At 32.3% G+C, this 22,530-nt stretch overlaps 2 protein-coding genes across 2 annotated transcripts; both read left to right on the top strand.

Annotated features, from left to right (window-relative positions):
• The first annotated feature begins 5,085 nt into the window (after window positions 1-5,085).
• On the top strand, window positions 5,086-6,048 carry LOC113380514 (protein FAM200B-like). Its single transcript, XM_026619724.1, has one exon. The coding sequence runs from the start codon at window positions 5,086-5,088 to the stop codon at window positions 6,046-6,048; it is 963 nt and encodes a 320-aa protein (XP_026475509.1).
• An 11,115-nt stretch (window positions 6,049-17,163) lies between these two features.
• LOC113380513 (chromosome-associated kinesin KIF4A-like) lies at window positions 17,164-21,817 on the top strand. The gene is made up of 5 exons (XM_026619723.1): window positions 17,164-17,486; window positions 18,919-19,127; window positions 20,692-20,955; window positions 21,107-21,219; window positions 21,644-21,817. Exons 1-5 carry the CDS (start codon window positions 17,164-17,166, stop codon window positions 21,815-21,817), a joined length of 1,083 nt encoding a protein of 360 aa, XP_026475508.1.
• Window positions 21,818-22,530: the final 713 nt, after the last annotated feature.

Below are 22,530 nucleotides of genomic sequence, written 5' to 3'. Positions count from 1 at the left end.
TATCGTTTTTTTTTTAAAGTAGGATCAATGAAGTATATTATTTACACATTTTTTTTTGATTAAGTCGATTATTTACACATTTCGGGAAGTTCATGTAACTTGCCTCAAGGCTAAATACCAAACCAACTAGTTAAATTTATAATATGAAATTTGTATTTATAGTTTTCCAAATGTTAATTAATCACAATTAGGAATGAAATTTCTAATATATATATCATGTTGCAGTACCTATAGAAAATTATATTTTTTCAATATAAATATTCGGCATAATTTACAAAAATATATATTTTAATTTTACAATCATTTAAAAATAATATATCAGAAATCTTGTATTTAAAACTGACCTGCTCAATTTGAATCAAAACTATTATATTCTGATTTTTTATTTTTAAAGAAATGATATAAAAACTTTTTGTACCTTCATATTTTTTCAATAAAGTAGGATTGCAAGAATAAATATTTAATATTTTTTAATATTTAATTTATATACATATTTCACTTTGAAATACCATTTCAATTTTACTATTAACTATTTTAATTTTATAGAGATGTCAATTCATGAATGATTATATAATATAATATTGAATCTTAATCTACATACAATAAATTTAATATTTTACTTCAAATTTTTTTAACATTTATTTATGTGTTTGTGTTAATAGTCATACTAGTTTGTTATTATTTCTTTATTTAATTATTTTTTATCTGCGGATGACACATTATCTAACTCTAAAAAATACAAAATTTAATTTCATGTGAGAATTTATTATCAGTAAGAATTGATAATTGTTTAATTTTTTAGCTTACTGTGATATTTGTTCTCAACATAATAAAAATATAACTAGTGGTGCATGGCATCGTGTCTTTAAGCAAATTGGTGGAACTTCCCGTTCCGTAATTAAATAGAATCGAGGAATAATAAATGATTTCAAATAGTATTCGTATTTGAATGACAAAATATAAGAATAAATTGGAGAACGACGTTTATATATGTATACATAAAAAGTAAATAAAAGTATAAAAGAACATATCTCATATTTATAAGAATTATATAAACTAATTTGCAAATTTAAATTTATTTACTTGAAGTATATAAGAGAGTTTTAGAATTTTAGCTAGCATTAAAATTAAAATCCGAATCATTTTTCATAATGTAATAAATTGAAATAATTGTAAATTAAAAAAAAATGGACAAAAAAAATTTCTGCTTTCCTAAACTAATCGATTCTTTATACTGCAAAATGTTTTTTGAATCATTCGAATCGGAAGCTTTGAAACGACTGGGCCTGTCTTTTCCAGAAACTAATCACCACGTAATCAATACAAATTGAATGTTTTTAAATAATTCAAATCGGATGCTCTGTTTTCTCAATAGGAAACGATTGCTTTTTGAATGTTTAAAATCGGTTGATCCGTGCTCCCGAAAACGTGGACAGAAAATTGTATCCACACACACACACACACAAACACATACATCCATTTCTTTAAGGTATGTCAATATATTCAAAAACCTCTGAAACGTTAAATATGTAAAAAGGTTTATTAACTATATGTAAATTACAATTTTAGGAAAATTACTATAACTTGCGGTAAGTAAATAATAAATGTATTTATTAACTATCGGTCATTAAGTTTTAATAACAATTAACTTAATTGAATAATAATTTTTATTAGAAAGATTGAACTAAACAACATTGCTGACAGCGAAACTTGTTTATATACGCCACCATGTATTAGATACTGAGATACGAGGTTGCGCATGGCACATTTTTTGAATTGAGATACGTGATTGTATTCTTCTCAATAAAAAACGTTCGGTTGATTTTTTTTTTACAAAACTTCACAGATCTATGCGTCTATATTTAGTGATTCATTTTCCGATTAAAACTCAAAATCGTCAAAAATCGAGTTACGAGGTTGCGTCAGAAAAGCATCGATATGTCTAATGATCATTTTTCACCGCCAAATGCCATTTTCTTCACTTTTTTCACATTCCTCAAAATTTAATCAGTTGTTCATTTTGTCAATATAAGTAAAATGTTTTTTTAAATTATTGAAATCGTTTTCTTATCGCTCCATTCTCTTCAAAACTGAATCACTATTTTTGGCACTTTTTGCCTCGTATCTTCGAAACGGCTTTGCCAAAAATTAAACAGCACTTCTCCTTATTTATATGAATCGAATGTTTTTTGAATCATTCAAATTAGATGAAACGTTAATAATTAAGTATACATGAATCAATGATGACAATCCAAATTCATAATTTTTAATAACTGTGTCAATATCTAATGGCAACATATGAGATAGAAGATGAAGTGTCTCCGCCAATTTTATATCATTATATGCTACAGTATGTCATTACTAAAAGACGAATGAATCTGTATAAGATATTTTGATCCAAAATGTCGATAAAAAACGTTAATTCTAATTGCAATCTAGATGTAAGAAACCTAAGCCGAACAACAGCCCTTATACGATAGAATATAACATTACATATTATTATAAAATAACCCACTTTGAATCGTCGAATTATTAAATTTACTTACTTTATTTTACTTGCTCCAAAAAATATATAAATATTTCTGGAACATGGCTATTGATATTTTGAAACATTCCACTCGCAGTTTACATTTTTTAATTGTTTTATCGCTAAAAAATAAGCAGTATTTTTTAGAACAAAAATTGATTTAAATTTAAAAAACACAGTTTACCTCGAGCAGCCGTACTGTTCGGATCAGTGCTTCAATAAAATAAAATAATATTTATCCAATCATAACAAAATTAGTGAGCAGTGTAATATAAAATTATACTCAATCCATCCAAAACTACACAGTAGTGAAACTAAGCCCCCCTTTTAGGGGGGCATATAAATAAAAAGAAATAGTGCAGTGAATAAAAAAAAAATAATAAAACAGTATAATCTCAGTGTTACTAAATAATCATGCAGAACAGCGAAGAAAATAGTTCAACTATTCCAATTGTACAATCAATTGAAATACTGAATGACACCTCCCAAACAAATAGTGCATACGCGCCAAACCATTTAATTAATCAACATAACAATATGAATTACCAATCACCTGAAACAGTTAATCACATGTTAAACACCTCGCAAACAGATAGTGCATACGTGCAAAACCATTTAATTAATCAACATAACAACATTAATTACCAATCACCTGAAACTGTTAATCACATGTTAAACACCTCGCAAACAAATAGTGCATACGTGCAAAATCATTTAATTAATCAACATAACAACACTAATCACCAATCATCCGAAACTGTTAATCACATGTTAAACACCTCGCAAACAAATAGTGCATACGTGCAAAACCATTTAATTAATCAACATAACAACACTAATCACCAATCACCCGTAACTGTTAATCACATGGAAACAGAACAAATTAATCAAGCAGTAAGCTGGCAGACAATCAAAACTAACAAACGTCGAAGAACTTCAACAGGCCATATCGAAAACGTCAGCATTATAAAAACATCAAACCGGTTTAATGTTCTCGCAACAGGTAAGCCGGCGACCCAAGCCGATAACACAATAGCAACACCAGGCCCTTCGACCTCGCAAGCTGATAACAGGAATACGGTTCAAAGGCCACCTCCCATTTTCGTCTATGACGTAGACGATATCGCTGACATGACAGGCGAAATCAACACAATAATAAACAGGGAGCAGTACACAACAAAATCATTGCACGACGATATAGTGAAAATAAACGTCGAAACACCCGAGCAATATAAATTGCTCATACAATTTTTTAAGTCAAAACGCGTAGTGTATCATACCTACCAAATTAAACAAGAGAGAGCCTACAGAGTAGTTATAAAAAATATTCACCACACAACCGATACTAACGAAATTAAAACAGCGCTAGAAAAACTAAACTACAAAGTGAGAAACATTGTCAATATCTTGCAACACAAGACTAAATACCCATTAAACATGTTTTTCGTCGATTTGGAGCCTTCAGAGAATAACACCACAATTTATAAACTGAACAAAATTTTAAATCAAATTGTAACAGTGGAATCTCCCAGAAAAAGATTTGGTATTATACAGTGTACAAGGTGCCAATTATATGGACACTGTAAATCCTATTGCAACAGACCATTTGTCTGCGTCAAATGCGGCGGCGACCATGATACTTCAAAATGTAAAAAATTAAAAAGCACTCCAGCCACATGCGCTTTGTGCGGAGGCCCACACCCGGCAAACTATAGAGGATGCACCAGCTACCGCACTATGTATAATACCTTACATAACAAAACTAGTGCCACACCAATACAAAACATTTCAAAACGCTTTCAAGAAATCAATACAAGACCACGATCAAATCATACTAATGTTTCGAACCACATGACTTATTCCGAAATTCTGAAAAATCAAAACAACGGCGGAAACAATGCAACAGAAATAGGATCAACACTACATGAATTTTTAAGTACATTCAAAGATATGTTCAAACAACTTATGGAGCAGAACAATATGATCCTCAACATGCTTACCTTACTAGCTAAAAAATGATTAACCTGTTACGCATTGCCGAATGGAATGCCAACGGTATTCTAAACCAGGCATCGGCAACCTACGGCACGCGTGCCAGGCTTGGCACGCGAAGGGATTCTGAATGGCACGCTACAAAGGAATTAGGAAAATCGCAAATATATCGAGACGAAGTGATTTTTAAATAAGAGAAAATGTTGAAAATAAGAGAGAAAGTTTGATTATAATGTGGTTCGCTAATTTCATGAAAATCTGCGCGAAGGTTGATTGAGACCGCATTCGGAGTAAAAGGGATGAAACATGTGCAGTGCCGAGTAGTTATCGAAGCGGCCTTCACGAAGCTGAATGTTGGAGTATCACTCGCCCCCCTCTTTCTCGTTTATCAACTGCGAGTGCTGCGCACCATTTGGCACCATTTGCTTGTGTGCTTGTGCGGTGGGCTTAAACTTGCGCAGTTAAACTTGCATTTCGTTTGGTCGCTACTTTTCGTTCTTACTTTTTTGTGAAGACTTGTATCTTATTGATTTTATATTTGTTATAATTCATTCGTATTTAATCAAATGGAGAGTAAGAAACAAAAATTAGATGTTCGCGGTTTTCAAGACTGTTGGACGAATGAATATGGATTTATACAACAAAAGGATCGTGCTGTATGTGCGATATGCCGCGAAAGTGTAGTATGCCGCACGTCAAGTGTACAAAGACATTTCCAAACCAAACATCAGTCCACATTTAATAGCAACGATGAGAAATGTGAAACTATAAAGAAAGCTGTTTCTTGTTATAAGAAACAAATAACTTTTTTTTGTGGAATGACTGGAACGAAGGCTAAAGCGACAGAATGCAGCTTCGCAATTGCTCATTGCATAGCTGCCAAAGGCAAACCCTTTACAGATGGAGAATATATAAAGGAATTTTTTATAAAAAGTGCTGAAAAGTTGTTTAGCGATTTACCTAACCAACAAACCATATTATCCCGAATTCAAGAAATACCGGCTTCTGCGCGAACAATTGAAAGAAGAATAACTGAAATGGCAGACAATGTAACAACAAAACAGAATGCTGGATTACAAGAAGCTGTTTCATTTAGTGTTGCTGTTGATGAAAGTACCGACGTAAATGATATTGCGCGGCTTGCAGTATTTGCACGGTATTGTGATAAAGATCAAGTTTATGAAGAATTGTGTACTTTGATTCCTCTGTCTGGGACAACTAAGGGGGAGGATATTCTTTCTTCATTCATAAGTTATTTTGACAGCAAGAACATTAATGTCAAAAAAATATTTTCTGTAACTACTGACGGCGCAGCTGCAATGATTGGCAAAGATAGAGGATTTGTCAAACTTCTTGAAAATCATATTGGACATAAAATATTGAACTTCCATTGTATAATACACCAGGAAAGTTTAGTTGCCAAAATTTCGTCACAGCGCTTAATTCCTGTAATGAACACTGTTGTTAAAATAGTTAATTTTATAGTGTCTCGCTCTTCACTAACACACAGACAATTTAAATCTCTTTAGAAGAAATGGAAAGTGAATATGTTGACCTTCCCTCATACAGCCATGTTCGTTGGCTTAGTCGAGGCAATGTCTTAAATAAGTTTGTGTCATGTCTGGAACCCATCAAAGTTTTTCTTAACGAAAAGGAACAACATTTCCCCGAATTGAACGATGAAGAATGGTTAGGCAAATTAATGTTTCTGACCGATGTAACAAATCATCTAAATGAACTAAACTTGAAATTGCAAGGAAAGCGCCAAACGGTGCTCGAATTATTTGAATATTGGACAGCATTTGCGTCAAAATTAAATATATTTTTACGTGATATTAACACGAGCACCTACAAATACTTCCCAAATGTGAGAGCGCTTGCAAATGAATCGACCGTAAACAACAATGAACTCAAAACCTACGTTGAAGCACTTAAAGATGAATTTTGCAAAAGATGCAAAGATTTTGAAGCTTATGTGCCTATATTTTCCTTCCTCATACAGCCAGATTTAGATTCATCAACAATACCGTTCGATTGTCCAATTTTCGAGTGGATGAATGTTGATAATTTCGAAATGGAAATTATCGAACTAACATCGTCAGAATTATGGAAAACAAAATTTAAAGAACTACGAAAAAATCTAGAAGATGACTCTATAGAAAAATCTACGGTCATATTAAATTGTTGGATGTCATTGCCGGAAAGATTTATTTGTTTCAGCTTTTGGTTCCACATATCTTTGTGAACAAATTTTTTCACACATGAAAAATATTTTGAGTTCACAAAGAAGTCGTTTAACAACTGAACATTCAGAATCATGTGTGAAATTAAAAGTAACAAATTATATCCCGAATATTGAATTGTTAAGCAAAAATGTACAGGGACAAGGTTCACATTAAAATTGTTTAGTTTATGTTAGAATTGTAGGTTATTTGTTAATAAATATGTTTAAAAGATAAATTTGGTTTTAATTCATCTTTCCTAGAACCTAATTATATATTTCAGAATCAGGGGCGTAACTACCGCCGTATCAGCCATATCAGCCCCAAGCCAGGGGGGCCCCCAACGTCCGTAAGCAAATATTAATAATAAAAAAAATATTTCACAAAAAGCGAATTAATCGTGAAAAATTTGTTCAGTGAAATTTAATTTCATTAAGAGAAATGTAAAATTATTGTTTTAAAGTGTATTTTTCCGGGCCATGGGGGCCCAACCTGCCCAAATATAAATAGAATCTTACGAATTTTTATCTTATTTTACAAATAATAAAAGTTAAAATAATCATGAAAACTTCCTTGCAACTAAATTTAATTTCGAATAAAACATGAGCGTGTAAAATGTAAAAATATAAAGAGAGTTGCGATTGCGATAGAATAGAAAACTAGCATTTTATTAAGTCATTTTGTGCAAATTAAAAAATTAAAATTAATTCAGCAGTTTGCTAAATGTCTCGAAAAATTATCAAAGGAATGGAGCGTAAACGACTGTTTTCAAAAACAAAAGGCAAAGTATAGCAACCCGTAATCTTGTTTCAAACTCAACATATACTATTGCTAAATATACATATTAATTTCTGAAATTAAACAAAGATCAGAGACTTCGACTCAATTAGTATGTTCGAATAATTACAACTTGAGTAATTTAGCAAAAACACCTGTCTTCATGAAACTTTCGTCTAAATACAGTAAGATCATCTCTGTTAATTTTTATAACCAATTGTAAACACTCGAAAAATATGTCTAAAATATGAAATTCAATATTTATTATATCGCTGTCAAAATTCAATACTTTTGCTTAAAATTTTCCCGAAGTAATTTTTGCATACAATTTACCCAGTTTCAACCGCAAATGCTGAAAAAAGTTTTTCAAAAATAAAACTGATACAAAATTAGCTAATTAGTTGTAAGTCTTAGGAAACTTTGCTTGTATTTCCCGATATGTGTAAATAATCGACACAATCAATAAGAATTTAGATTTATTCCAAATTTTTTGATTTTTTAAAAGAAAAAGAGGTCCGGGGGATATAATCCGAACAGTTCTTGATTTTGAAACGAGGGCGAAAATTTTAGCACTCTTCTCCTAATTTCGAGAAATCGGCTCAGCCTATCGTTGTAAACAAACATTTTCTGGCAAAAAAATTTAAACATTTCTTTCAGGAAGTTAAATACTTCTATGATACACAAACAGCACTCAGATCATTATTGTTCATAGAAGCAGAAACTTTATCCCCAAAAAAAATTTGATACGGGGCCCGCCAATGCACGCTACGTCCTTATTCAGAATTAAGGCGGCACTCTGAATCATATTGGTACAGTGGCTTGGCACACCACAGTTAAAAGGTTGCCGACCCCTATTCTAAACCATCAAAATGAATTAAAAAACTTTCCTACATCTACAAATGATCGATATTCTGTTAATAAGTGAAACTCACCTGACTGATTCTTTATTCTTCAGAATTCCGTCTTATAACTTTTATTTCACCAATCATCCAGACCAAACTGCTCACGCTGGTACAGGTATACTGATAAAATCTTCGATCGAGCACTACGAATTACTAAAATTTCAACATAACGAAATACAAGCAACCACCATAAAAGTTAAGGGTTTCACACATGCAACTGATTTAACAGTTTCTGCAATTTATTGTCCCCCTAGGTATAATCTTAAACGTGAAGATTATGAAAAATTTTTCAGAACCTTAGGTACAAAATTCATCGTGGGTGGAGACTTCAATTCTAAAAACACGCTCTGGGGATCAAGATTAACCACAAGAAAAGGTAAAGAATTAGCAGCACTAATCCAGGAAAACAATTACTCTTTTATGTCAACAGGAAGTCCTACATACTGGCCTACAGACAAACAAAAAACACCTGACCTGCTAGACTTTTTCATAACGAGTGGTATTTCGCCTAAATATATGACGATTGAAAATAACTTAGACCTCTCCTCGGATCATACACCAATAATCTTAACATTGAGTTCACGTATATTAAATAAGCAAATAAATAACAACCTATATAACTGTAAGACGGATTGGGATACATTTAAAACTGAAATTGATTCAAACATAAACCTCAAAATACGACTAAAAACTGCAGAGGATATTGACAATAGCCTAAATGCGTTCATAACTACATTGCAAGATGCAGTTACAAAAGCTACCCCCACAAAACACGAACAAAATAAAACTAACTATGATATCCCCCTAGAAATAAAACGCCTAATAAAACTAAAACGTAAAGCAAGAAAAAAATGGCAAAACACGCAAAATCCTAAGGATAAAACAATCTTCAACAACCTGACAAATTCCCTCAAAAAGAAACTAAAAGATCTAAGGGACAGTGAGATTACGCAATATATTTCAAACTTAAGCAGATACGACAAAACAATATGGAAACCCACTAAGTCCACTAGACATCAAACATTCCATAATGCACCTATAAGAATGGACAGCGCAAGCGAATGGGCAAAAAGCAACAAAGAGAAAGCGGCATTATTCGCGAACTATTTAAAAACTGTTTTTCTACTGCTGGTAACCAAACCGACCAAGAAGCTAACGACGCACTCATGATAGATAACGAAAATAAAAATGCGATAATGAAAACTACTCCCAAAGAAGTTAAAAAATATATAATGCTTACTAAAAACAAAAAAAGCGCTGGCGTGGATAAAATAAAAGGCAGGATGATCAAAGAACTGTCCAAGAAAAGCATAGTGCTCTTGACATACATATTTAATGCAATCCTTAGAACAACATATTGGCCAAAATGTTTTAAAATCTCTGAAATTATTATGATCCTGAAACCAGGGAAATCGCCTACTGAAGCTACATCGTACAGACCAATCAGCCTAATGCCAATACTTTCAAAAATAATGGAGAAAATAATCCTAAGCAGAATAAACGAAAAGCTTACAATAATTCCCGACCACCAGTTTGGTTTTAGACCTCAACACTCGACAATCCACCAAGGTCATAGGGTCATAAACGACATACATATGGCATTGCAGAATAAAAAATACTGCTCTGCCATATTTATTGACATCGAAAAAGCTTTCGACAAAGTTTGGCACCACGGTTTGATCTACAAAATAAACCAATGTCTTCCACAAGAACTGTCATCTTTACTGGAGTCCTACTTATCGAACAGATATTGTTACGGATTCCTTTTAATTTCTTTCACTTATAATCCTTATTTTATTGTTAGTCAGTTAAACTCACTGTTACCTTTTATCGCGTACTGCTGAAAGATTATTTGAATTTACAACTACAAGTAATGAGAGGCGTTTGTTCGTTACTTAATTAACAAACCTATATTTAAACATAACGATCCCTTAATCTAAAACATTTCTTATTCTAACATGCAACCTATTCTAGACTTATCTTTAACCACGGCGCAACCAGTGTCCATCACATGTCCATACATCGGGCCCGATTCACATTATTCACTTAAATCACATCTTATAATTTCACAAAGTCTATATTCGGTTTGGGGCAGCTTCCGATACGCTGCCCCCCATGACATTATTTTAACTTACATTATCACCAACATTAATTTGATAAAACATTGCGCGCACTGCACCGCGCTCATCCCTTCGACTTATACTTAAGAACGGTATCTTTCGACCCGACACCCCTGAGGGCCTACGACCGACTCCTTTGACTGTTAAATGCAGACAACCACCCTCAGCCTGCGGACACATTCCTCATCAGGGACATGGTTTACACGCATAGGGAGAGGGGTAGTAATGTGTTATTTTACATCCGTGTGTGGGTCCTCACCCACACATTCGTAACACTACCCCACCTCCTCTAAAGATCGCCCTCGATCTTTCAAAACTCCATCCCTGGTGCTGCACCCGCTTTCTCTGCTCCGGAACCTAGGTGGTGCACTCCAATATCAGTCTGCTCCCCGGATAAAACATCGATGGCGCATTCCCACTTGTCCGATCTGCGGTCTGCTCTTATCCCGTAGGCTCAGACTTTCCCAAATCCGTCGACCTCTAGCACCCTGATACACAATTCGGGTCGCAATGTTTCAGTAATGTAGTTGTACACGCGTTCAATTTTTTCTTGCACTGTTACACAAAATTACTTCACAACAGATTTCAACCAAAAGTAAGATTACATTAACAGTTTAGTGTATTTGTCCAAAAAGTGTCATAACAAACAAAAAAAAAGAACATCACTTAGTCCACTTTACTTATTCACTGTTTGTTAAAACTTTGATCTAACCTTATTGCTTTTATTACTACCTACATAAACTACATTCAAATATAATAACAAAATCGATCAAAGTTAATTAAACATATCAAATTTAATGAAAAAAATATTCGAACTTATCAAGTATTAAAAATTATCAAACATTATAAAAGTAAATAACATAAAAACACTCAGAAAATGAACATAAACTTATCTACACTTAGCACTTACTTCTATAAAATTTAAAAAAATAACACTATCTCATAATATTTTTATCAACAGCTTTTTAATTTCTTCTAACAATAGATTCTAAAACTTAAAATAATGACATTATAACTACAACAAATTTACATTCGACATAAATATTTGATTTGTGTAAAACATAAACGCATTTGTTTCTTTATCAACCTAAACCTAGTTACATACTTATTAACGACAATGTTTACTTAACAATGTAAAAACAGAAAACACACAACAAAAGAAAAGCATTGCAAGAGTAAGACTAAGAGCGAAAATAAGAACAATAAAACTCAAATTGAACAAGTAATTAAAACACTCTACATATTGTTTCAAAATTCGAGAACTGCTGACTGTTTTGAATTTGGCGGTCCCATCTCTATTAACGTACAACGCAAACATAAACGTAATTTACTTTTACCCTAGTCTAACTATTTCTATCACTATTAAACCGTGTACAGCAAGTGCGCTTCTCAATATAAAAACAAGAAGTGAGTCGTCGGAATGCTTGTTTCCCCGGTGTTCCTAGGCTCCAAACGGTGCTAGATGCCCATAGCACCTTGCCTATCCAATAAAAGACCTGAAGCAGCATCGCGCCCGCTTATAATTTCAGAAGGAAATTACCATCAGCAATAAAAACCAAACAACACACAACGTCGCGCGACGCTTACTGATGGCGGAAGTTTTTGAGCAGGCATCGGGAGCGGATATCTGCTCAAAAACCTCACATTAGCGGCAGTACATTGTGGTAAAAAGTACCGGCTCTAGCGTGAAATCCACAAAATTTCACTAAAATACATATAACATAATCAACAACCAAAGCTTCCAAATGGATAGCGTGATAGCAATCAGCTTGTATGTGATGTATCACGCTCCAACGGTCTCACTCAGAGCACCAGAACCCTCGCTGGGGGTGCTCCCACAGCCCAAATCCATATCCCCATGCTGTGAGATCAAAATCAAATTCATAATCAATAATCCATAACAACAACAAAACACCAGCCCGGGCGATCTTTCCCCAAAACCGTAAAATCCCAAATTTTCCCAAAAATCGCAAAACCCAATTCTATTCTCAATTTACTTTTTCTAAACACCCCTAGTATAACCCACATACATTATATCAAACACAAAACAACAATCAATTTAAAATTTATATTCACTCAAATCTTGCATTAAAACCTAAAACATTTTCATTTAAAACGAGGGAAAAATCAAAATACACTTATCTCTTATACTTAGCTGGCCAGCTGACATTCATAAAAATATGCATACCCACACACTATTTCTCAATTCCCGACTGAACTAAACAACCACTTTCGCAATCAAATCAAAATATTTATCTATTCATGTTAATAATCATCTATTAACCCCTAATTTTCTCTTTTCGCGTCGTATTCCTTCATACGCGAATTATTTCCCCGAATCCCTCACAAGGACATCTTTTTTTTTTCTCAACATCTTTTTTCCCAATATCATTTTATCCCAACATTATTCTCAACGGTTATAAAGTATCGCCCAGTGCTCTCTGAGTGATGGAAAAGAAACACCAAAGTACAAACCAACGCCTCTGCACTTGCTGTTAAACCGCCCTATTCTGTCTCTATCTTCTAATTATTCATAACATTCTTTACTCAAAATCCTATTCGTAATTTTCTTCTCTTTTTCTTCATTTTAAGCATACTTCTTTTATGACACTATGATCTAAAATCTAAATTATTAATTTTCTATTTATAAAACTGCATTTTCCAATCTCTAACAACAATATATTCTTAATATAATTCGTCTGATCGCGCCTGCATTGCAAAAACCAATTTATAAATGTTATTTTTTTTTTCTAAATGACTGTACTTAATCGAAGAGAAACTGTTGTAATAAATAGACACGATAATTAATAAAAACAACAACAACAAAATAAACTCATACGCATTGTTATTTAAAATTATAGCAATATGCAAATTATCAAATTATTCAATAGTACTTAAACTATGAGCTATTCTGTAACTCATTTTTTTTATCTCTATTTTGTAAACCATCTCGCTTATAAGATTTGCTACCTATGCATTTATTTTTAATTTTCGATCTTTATATTCCACCTAATTACTATTCTTAACACTATTCTTAAATCTCGTAAAAACAACAAAGAAACAACGGGTAAAATAAATAACAATTGTATCAAAAATAATCTTACTGAATTTATAAAATATTTGCAAACCGAATCACGCATTGAACTAAAAAAAAAAAAAAAATATTAAATGATCTAACAATTTTACCTATGTGTTATACGGTAACTCGCCATTTTAGTTTTTTCTTCTCGCTTCACTTTTACTTTTGCAACCTATCTCTTTCGTAAATCCTAGCGACTTATGCATTCTTCCTTTTCGCTTATTAGGCTTTTTGCATTTCTTATACCTCCATCTAGACCTACTTGCTTTTCTATTTGTCCCTTTGTCGCATTGCATTCGTCCTCCCTTACGTGTTGTACACGCCCCTTTTTACGCATCTCTAACAGTTCCGTCTCAACTAGACCGTACCCGTTTGCAAATTTATCTAACTAAATTTTACTACGTGTCTATTATCTTATAATTACTATGATCCTACCACATTATTATTATCCTTAATCCTTTATTCCTATCTACCTTATCTAAATTTGACTAAACATGTGACTGCCGTCTTGTTGCGCTAATGGAATAATTGCAAAATAACTTAACCGGTTTAATGAATGGGACGAGAAACCTATGATTTTTAATCTGAAGACAATAAAATTTATTCGACGTTTCCTTTATCTATCCATCTTTTCTACCGCGAAAACTAAATATCAATCATTAAGTACTAAACACAAACAATTCAACAATAATTCAAAAAAAAAAAAATTAATAATAAAAACAGCATCAAAATATTTTTTAACAGTAACAACCATATAAAAAAAACTATCAAATGTAAAAATCAAATTTCTAATCCCATTTCACTATTGGCAGTATGAGCCGTATCGACCTTGATGCCAGTGGGCTCGACTGATTACAATTAGATCGGGGTGACTAAGTCCGCTCTAATTGAAAATCACCAAAGACATCCTGATCAATTCAAATGCATATCGAAAATCGGTGTCACCAAGAGCTTTCGCACTGAATTATATACAAGCTATCCAGGCGGTGGTGATCGACCTAACAAAAATTTGCCACAATTCAAATCCCTGTAAGCCGTTGTTTTCGACGCATTCCCAAACAAATATTCGGCACCTCATATGCACGGAGGCGAATAACTCCGCAATTCTCAAAACTGCTCTAAATTTTGAGATAAAACAAATCATAATAAAAATACTCTAACGCAATAGCGCAAACAAAACTAAACTGAAAAAGAAATTCGCTCGTATTTTACAAACAGCCACATGTATTCGAAAATTATTGTAAACCCCTGACTCAACAAAAAAAACATATATATATACAAAGACATCTTCCCTAATTTTAAAATATTTTTTTACACTACACTTAAAACTATCTACGCAACTCAAAAATCTAGTACTTAAACCAAAAAAAAAAAGCTTTTAGCCTGGCGTTGACATACGTTAGGGACCATAAGTTCGCAACACGAGAACGATGTCTGGGCATTTTCGACCTCACATATACTTGCCCCACGCGTTGTGGCGCCTTAAAAACGTAGGGATGAAATGTTTACACAAAAAAAAGGACATAAATATTATCTTGCTGCGTTACTTAAATGTCTATGATTTGAAATCGAATTCTAAGAGAAAAGGACTTCAACGATATCTTACCCTTGCAATATGATATTTTAAAATAACTTTCTTTAAAATATTTACGACTATATATACAAAAAAAAAATAAACTCTACTCACAAGAACGATTTCCATGAAACAACACTTAACTGTATAACATAACTTAATGTATCTGGCAATCATCATAAATTTTATATAAAAAAAAAAAACAAATTATTTTATGTATTGGTGTTTACGAAAATGATTATGAATAACACAATACACTAAACAATTTCAATAATGTTCGTAATAAACAAAAATTCTAAATCTGTATAGAACAATATTTTTCTATACACTAATTATAATAATTTCGAATTTAAAATTTATATTCTAATAATCTTAATTTAAAATGATGGTAATTATAATTAACCTAGGAAACACGTATCTAATAGTACACGAACAAAAGCCTTTCCCAAAAAATCGAAATAAAACAAACCGCGCGACTGAACAAAAAGAAACATTAACGAACAAAAATACAAATACAATAAATAGATTCAGCATTTCAAAATTATTATAAAACAACCTTTAAATTTTACAAATTAAATAGATTTTCAAAATTCACAAATCAAAATTCTAACAATTACTTGAACTACTTGATTATTCGTTTTTGCGCCAACCAATTTCGCAAATTACGTTTACATTAACCCCAACATACATAGAAAACCCCTTTGATCACACAACAACATTTCAATTTATATATACCGCTAAACATTATTTCAAATTGCACTATGTTTTCATAATTTTAAGTGTTCCAACAATCTTCTGTACACTCAACTATGATAACCAAGAGTTCAACAAATTTCATAAATACCAATTTAATAATAATGCGTAATCAAGAAATGCCGAATCTTCGCGAAAAAACAAATCGAAACCCGAAATTGATCAATAACAAAATAACAAAAAAAAATAAAACGAGGAAACTGTAAACTTACACGCAAGGAAAAATAACCGCGAATGAACCAACAATAAAATTGTTTTACCGAGATCGTAATAATGCCGTCGATGGTGGATCAAATGATTACCAAAACAAATTAATACTTTTTAATCATTTGATCGTTAAACCAACGAAAAGCATACCCGGCGCTTCCACCATTTTGTCACGAATCCCTTTTTATTTATTGTGAAACCCTTTTATTTATTATTTACTACCCTTGATTCATGCCCTAATTTACTATTGTTGTTACATTCGCGGTCTTTCTACACCCTTACCGTGACGTCGCGATCCTGTAAGAAACTGATTACTTTAAAACTACTAATGAAAAAGCGTTTGTTCGTTACTTAATTAACAAACCTATATTTAAACATAACGATCCCTTAATCTAAAACATTTCTTATTCTAACATGCAACCTATTCTAGACTTATCTTTAACCACGGCGCAACCAGTGTCCATCACATGTCCATACATCGGGCCCGATTCACATTATTCACTTAAATCACATCTTATAATTTCACAAAGTCTATATTCGGTTTGGGGCAGCTTCCGATACGCTGCCCCCCATGACATTATTTTAACTTACATTATCACCAACATTAATTTGATAAAACATTGCGCGCACTGCACCGCGCTCATCCCTTCGACTTATACTTAAGAACGGTATCTTTCGACCCGACACCCCTGAGGGCCTACGACCGACTCCTTTGACTGTTAAATGCAGACAACCACCCTCAGCCTGCGGACACATTCCTCATCAGGGACATGGTTTACACGCATAGGGAGAGGGGTAGTAATGTGTTATTTTACATCCGTGTGTGGGTCCTCACCCACACATTCGTAACAATATTTTAGAGTCAGAGTGCAGAACGAATCATCTGATACAGAATCAATAAAAGCTGGTGTACCTCAGGGTAGTGTACTCGGACCAATCCTGTACCTAATCTACACTAACGACATTCCAACCGACCCCAAAATAACCCTTGGAACATTCGCAGATGACACCATGGTTTTATCATCACATGAAGACGCCACAAAAGCCTCGGAACAGCTGCAAAATTATATACACAAATTAGAGGAGTGGACTCACAAATGGAAAATCACTATTAACTCAACTAAGTCAGCCCACATCACCTTTACCAAAAGAAAAGGAGATTGCCCAAATATAAAAATCAACAATGTTGAAATTCCAAAAAGCAACTCTGTAAAATACTTAGGACTTCACCTCGACAGAGGGCTCACATGGAGCACCCACATCAAGACAAAGCGTAAGCAAATAGACAAGAAATTTCGCGAACTTTACTGGTTAATTGGAAGAAGATCCAAGATGTCATATGAGAACAAGATTCTAATATATAAAGCCGTAATTGTACCAATATGGACGTACGGTATTGAGCTATGGGCATGTGCGAGCACGTCCAATATAAAAACAATACAAAGAGCACAGTCAAAAATATTACGAGCTATAGTGAACGCGCCCTGGTATGTCTCCAATGAAACAATTCATCGAGACCTAAACATCAAATATATTCAGGAAGTTATCAAGGAGAGAAGTACGAAATATCATCAAAAGAGCGCATACCATCCAAACACTCTAATAATAGATCTACTGAAACAAGTACCAACGAGAAGATTAAAAAGAAAGTGGCCGCAAGATTTAATGAATTAACTATCAATATATTTATGTAAGGAAATTCCCCACTGGGGGAATTTCTAAAAACCCTGTACCCGTTAGCAAATAACCTCATTGAACCCAAGGTTCAGATTGGTTATAAGAAATAAATAAAAAAAAAAAAATTTAAAAAACGACAATTCAAATTGGATATTTTTTAGATAATATGTAGAATTATATTCCACTACTGTCCGGCTGTTGTTCGTGTTTTGTACCTTATATCAAGATTGCAATTGGAATTAACGTTTTTTATTGACATTTTAGATTAAACCATCTTATACAGATTTATTCATTTGGTAATAGCATATTGAATCATATAATGATACAAAAATGTAAGAGGTTAACGACAGTTCATCTTCCATCTCATATATTGACACTGGATATCGGCACATTTATTCAATATTATGATGAAAATTTATTAAATATTGTGATTTTGGATTGTCATTATACGCCCTGAATTCATATATAATTAAATATTTCGTTTATTCGCTTCAAAAACAGTCGTATATGTGACCCTCCTACACTAGGAAAATGACATAGCTGGCGGGTGTTGCTCAAGAACTAAGGTAATTAGGGGCTGACACTATAGTTTTATACTTCAAAAATTTCATTAAACTTATACTATTTAAACAGAAACCAACAAACTCTTATTTTACAATTTTTTTATAAATTTTAAAAATACTCAATCTTGTAACAATTGTTTATTATTTTTTCTTCAATTCTTTGAGATACGTGTTTGTCGTACGGAAAAAAATGTAACATACGTGGTTGCGGCATGCTGTTTTCACATAAGAGTACATGAATAACTTTTTTCAATTGTTTTATTTTGAGAATCGATCAACTTTTTAAATAATCTTATATATAAAAATGGATCGCAAAATGGCTATTTTAGCTTTAATTTCACTGGGGTATTAGTTTTGTGCGACGTTTGCGATCATAGTTTTAAAGAACATAATAAAATATTATGGTCCTGCGACAAGAGGTTTAATTTTAATAAATTCATCAAAGTTTGAAAAAATTTGATACCAGCTTCTCTCTAGGTCGATTATTCCACATTTAAATGTCTAAATATTTCCTTTTTATTACTAGAAATAGTCTAACAAGTTGCAAGTTACATTTGGTAGACTTGGCAGGATCTGAAAGAGCAAATAAAACAAAAGCAACTGGTAATCGCTTCCGAGAAAGTGTAAAAATTAATAAAGGATTGTTAGCTCTGGGTAATGTCATATCAAGATTGGGCGAGGGCTGTACGGGTTTCATAGGTTATCGTGACAGCAAATTAACAAGACTACTTCAAGGTAAACTAAAACTTTAATTATTATATATCTATATATATATATATATATATATATATATATATACATATATATATATATATATATATATATATATATATAATATAATTTAGTGCTATGGTTAAGGTAAGCTAATCTTCTTATAACAAATAGCAAGCATATTCATTAAAATATATTATTAACTTCCCGAAGGAGAAGTTTATGTTTTCATCAAAAAATCCGATTCGCTAATTTTATGTTTTCTCGACGTTTCAAGCCATTCTGAATCGAATGAGACCAAATTTGGAAAAAGTATGTGTGTGTGTATGTGTGTGTGTGTGTGTATGTGAACAGATTTTTTGTTGTAAATCGACGTTTTCTCAAAAATGACTGGACCGATTTTAAAAATTTAAAAGCCATTCGATGTATCTCGATGAGGACTATCGTCTCTGAGTTTTGTGCGGCGATCGGCCGGGCCGTTTCGTTGTAAATTGCAGAAAAGTGAAAAAATTTTCGCCCACGTTTTAGCCCGCAATTCTAAATCGATTCTGAAAATTCAAAAACCATTCGATAGATATTGGTTGGGAATCGTGCTGATTAGTTTTTGGTAAAGATCGGCCGAGCCGTTTTCTTGTAATAACGTTTAAAAAAAAAAAATTCGACGATTTTTATGATTTTTTTTTTTGACAGTAGATACCATAGTTTTCTAGGTCATACTAAAATATTACGGCCCTACGACAACTCGTTTAGCTTTAAAAATTCGTCAAAGTTTGCAAAAATTGGTATAGTTTTTTTGACATTTGTCAAAATTAGACTTTTGATCGACGTTTTCTCAAAAGCGCCTGAACCGATTTCAGAAATTTAAAAGCCATTTGATGTATTTCGGTGAGGACTATCGTTTGTCAGTTTTGTGCGACGATCTGCCAAGCCGTTTCTTTGCAATTTAAAAAAAAGTGTTAAACTTTTCGTCCATATTTAAACTCATCCTACCAAACCGATTTTAAAAAATCAAAAACTGTTCGAAAGATATTAGTTGGGAATGGTACTGATTAATTTTAGGTGAAAATCTACCGAGCCGTTTTCTTCTAATTAACTGTTGAAAAAAAGTGTTAAATTTTCGTCCTCATTTAAGCTCATCCTACCGAACCGATTTTAAAAAATCAAAAACTTTTCGAAAAATATTAGTTGTGAATGGTACTGATTAATTTAAGGTGAAAATCTACCGAGCCGTTTTCTTGTAATTAACTGTTGAAAAAAAGTGTTAAATTTTCGTCCACATTTAAGCTCATCCTACCGAACCGATTTTAAAAAAATGGGAATGGTACTGATTAATTTTAGGTGAAAATCTACTGAGCCTAATGAACTGTTGAAAAAAAAAATTTAAGCCGATTTTCATGGAACTTTTTTTTGGTCTTAATCATGGTCTTATAGAACTTACTGTAATATTACGGCATTACGACAAGTAGTTTAATTTTAAAAATTCGTCAAACTTTACTAAAATTATTATCGTTTTTTAAAGTAGGATTGATGAAGTATATTATTTACTATATTATTTTCTTCATAAATAAAATAGAATATCTCATATAAGATCTACACCTGCTCAAACGATTTTTGAAAAAATTTCAGATGGCTGATTCTGCTGTTAGTGTACAGGTGGCTTTAAGGATAAGGCCTTTAGTCAAATCCGAAATTTCTAAAGGATATGTTAAATGCCTCGAAACAGTGCCAAATAAACCTCAAGTTTTAATAAAAAATCTTTCTTTTACTTACAACCATGTATTTCCACCAGAAGTTTCGCAAGCTGAATTTTATGACACTGCTGTTAAGGGTTTAGTTGATGGATTGTTTAAGGGTAATTTATTTCTACTAGAATTTAATTTTGACATAACATAACTTTGGTGTAGGTGAATTTATCTCTCATCTATAATCCCAAATTCTATTTTTATCTTCAGTATCTTTACTTTATTATTTATTATTTTGTTCAATCTAAAAATATATTTTAGGCTACAATGTGACAATATTAGCTTATGGTCAGACTGGCTCCGGAAAAACTCATTCCATGGGCATGGCTTATTCAGTTGGACCAGTCGAGGAGATGGGTGTTATACCAAGAGCAGTAAAAGACATTTTTCAAAAAATTTCAACTCTGACGGAGCAATATAATTTTCAATTACAAGTTAGATCAATATAAACTACTTTCCAAATATTAAAGCAATAAATTTAAAGTGTATTGTTAAGGAGCATATGAGGTTTAAATGAGAATTAAAATTTAAAAGCCATAACCTTTTTACACTGTAATTAGAGTTTATTTGAATACCCATAAATGGTCAGAAATTAAACATGTCAGATTTTCAAAATCTTTGCATTGTGTTTGTACTTCTATATGTTTGGTTGAATATAATTGTTCTGCACTCCTTAGGAGTATATGGATTGCTATTTAATATAATTTGCTTTTAGAAATCATAATAGTTTATGAAATTGTAAACATAATAATAACAGTAAGTCATTTCTTCAGTAAAGTATTTTCTCATGTTCTACAGGTATCATTTATGGAATTATATCAAGAACAATTATTTGATCTTTTATCAAAATCAAATAGAGATCAAAGTATAGTTGATATCAGAGAAGATCAACAAAAAAGAATTGTAATTCCTGGATTAACCGAAATTGAAGTACGTAATGCAAATGATACATTAGATTGTTTAGAAGTTTAGTTAGAGGATATCGTCGCAGAGCTGTAGGTGCAACTGCAATGAACAGTCAATCCAGTAGAAGTCATGCAATATTCACTATCCATATACAACAGCGAAAAATCAGCGATAAGTAAGTAATAGTCAGTAAAAGAAAAAAGCTTTACGTATTATTTTTTTGTTATTTAAAACTGGATCTAGTAATGATGAATGAAAATAATGGTTTTTGAATTGAAAATTATTTTAGTTCACCATGGTTGTCGCTTCGAAACCATACATACAAAGCATTTGTGCGAAAATTATGCGTGTGTAATGTTAGCGTTTTTTTGGATCTTCTGTTGACGTTTTCACAAAAACGATTGAACTGATTTCATAACTTCAAATGTCATTGTATGTAATTTGGTAAGGACTAGCAATGATTATAGCCCAGTCAAATTAAGTTTTCAGTTAGGAACAATTCGCATAGAGCTGAAATTTGGTACAGATGTTAAATAGGCCATTACAAATGAAATGTCAAAAGTCCCCAACGATCCGACATCTGCGATTTTTTTTATTCAAGGTCAAAGGTGCAAAAATCTAGTTTTTCCCATTTTCCGCCGAAACCATAATTTTTTTTAAAAAATTATGTTAGATAAGTTTATTTATTATAAAATTCTCTATTAAATTGTTATTATTAATTTTTTTGTTAGTATCACCGTTTCTGAGATATTACCGTTTGAAAAGTTGAAAAATTCATA

Source organism: Ctenocephalides felis, unplaced genomic scaffold, assembly GCF_003426905.1.
Source record: "Ctenocephalides felis isolate EL2017-DRISC unplaced genomic scaffold, ASM342690v1 CF-g0.4_SCAFFOLD_02193, whole genome shotgun sequence".
NCBI classification, from domain to species: domain Eukaryota; kingdom Metazoa; phylum Arthropoda; class Insecta; order Siphonaptera; family Pulicidae; genus Ctenocephalides; species Ctenocephalides felis.
This window is presented reverse-complemented; position numbering and strand designations above follow the sequence as displayed.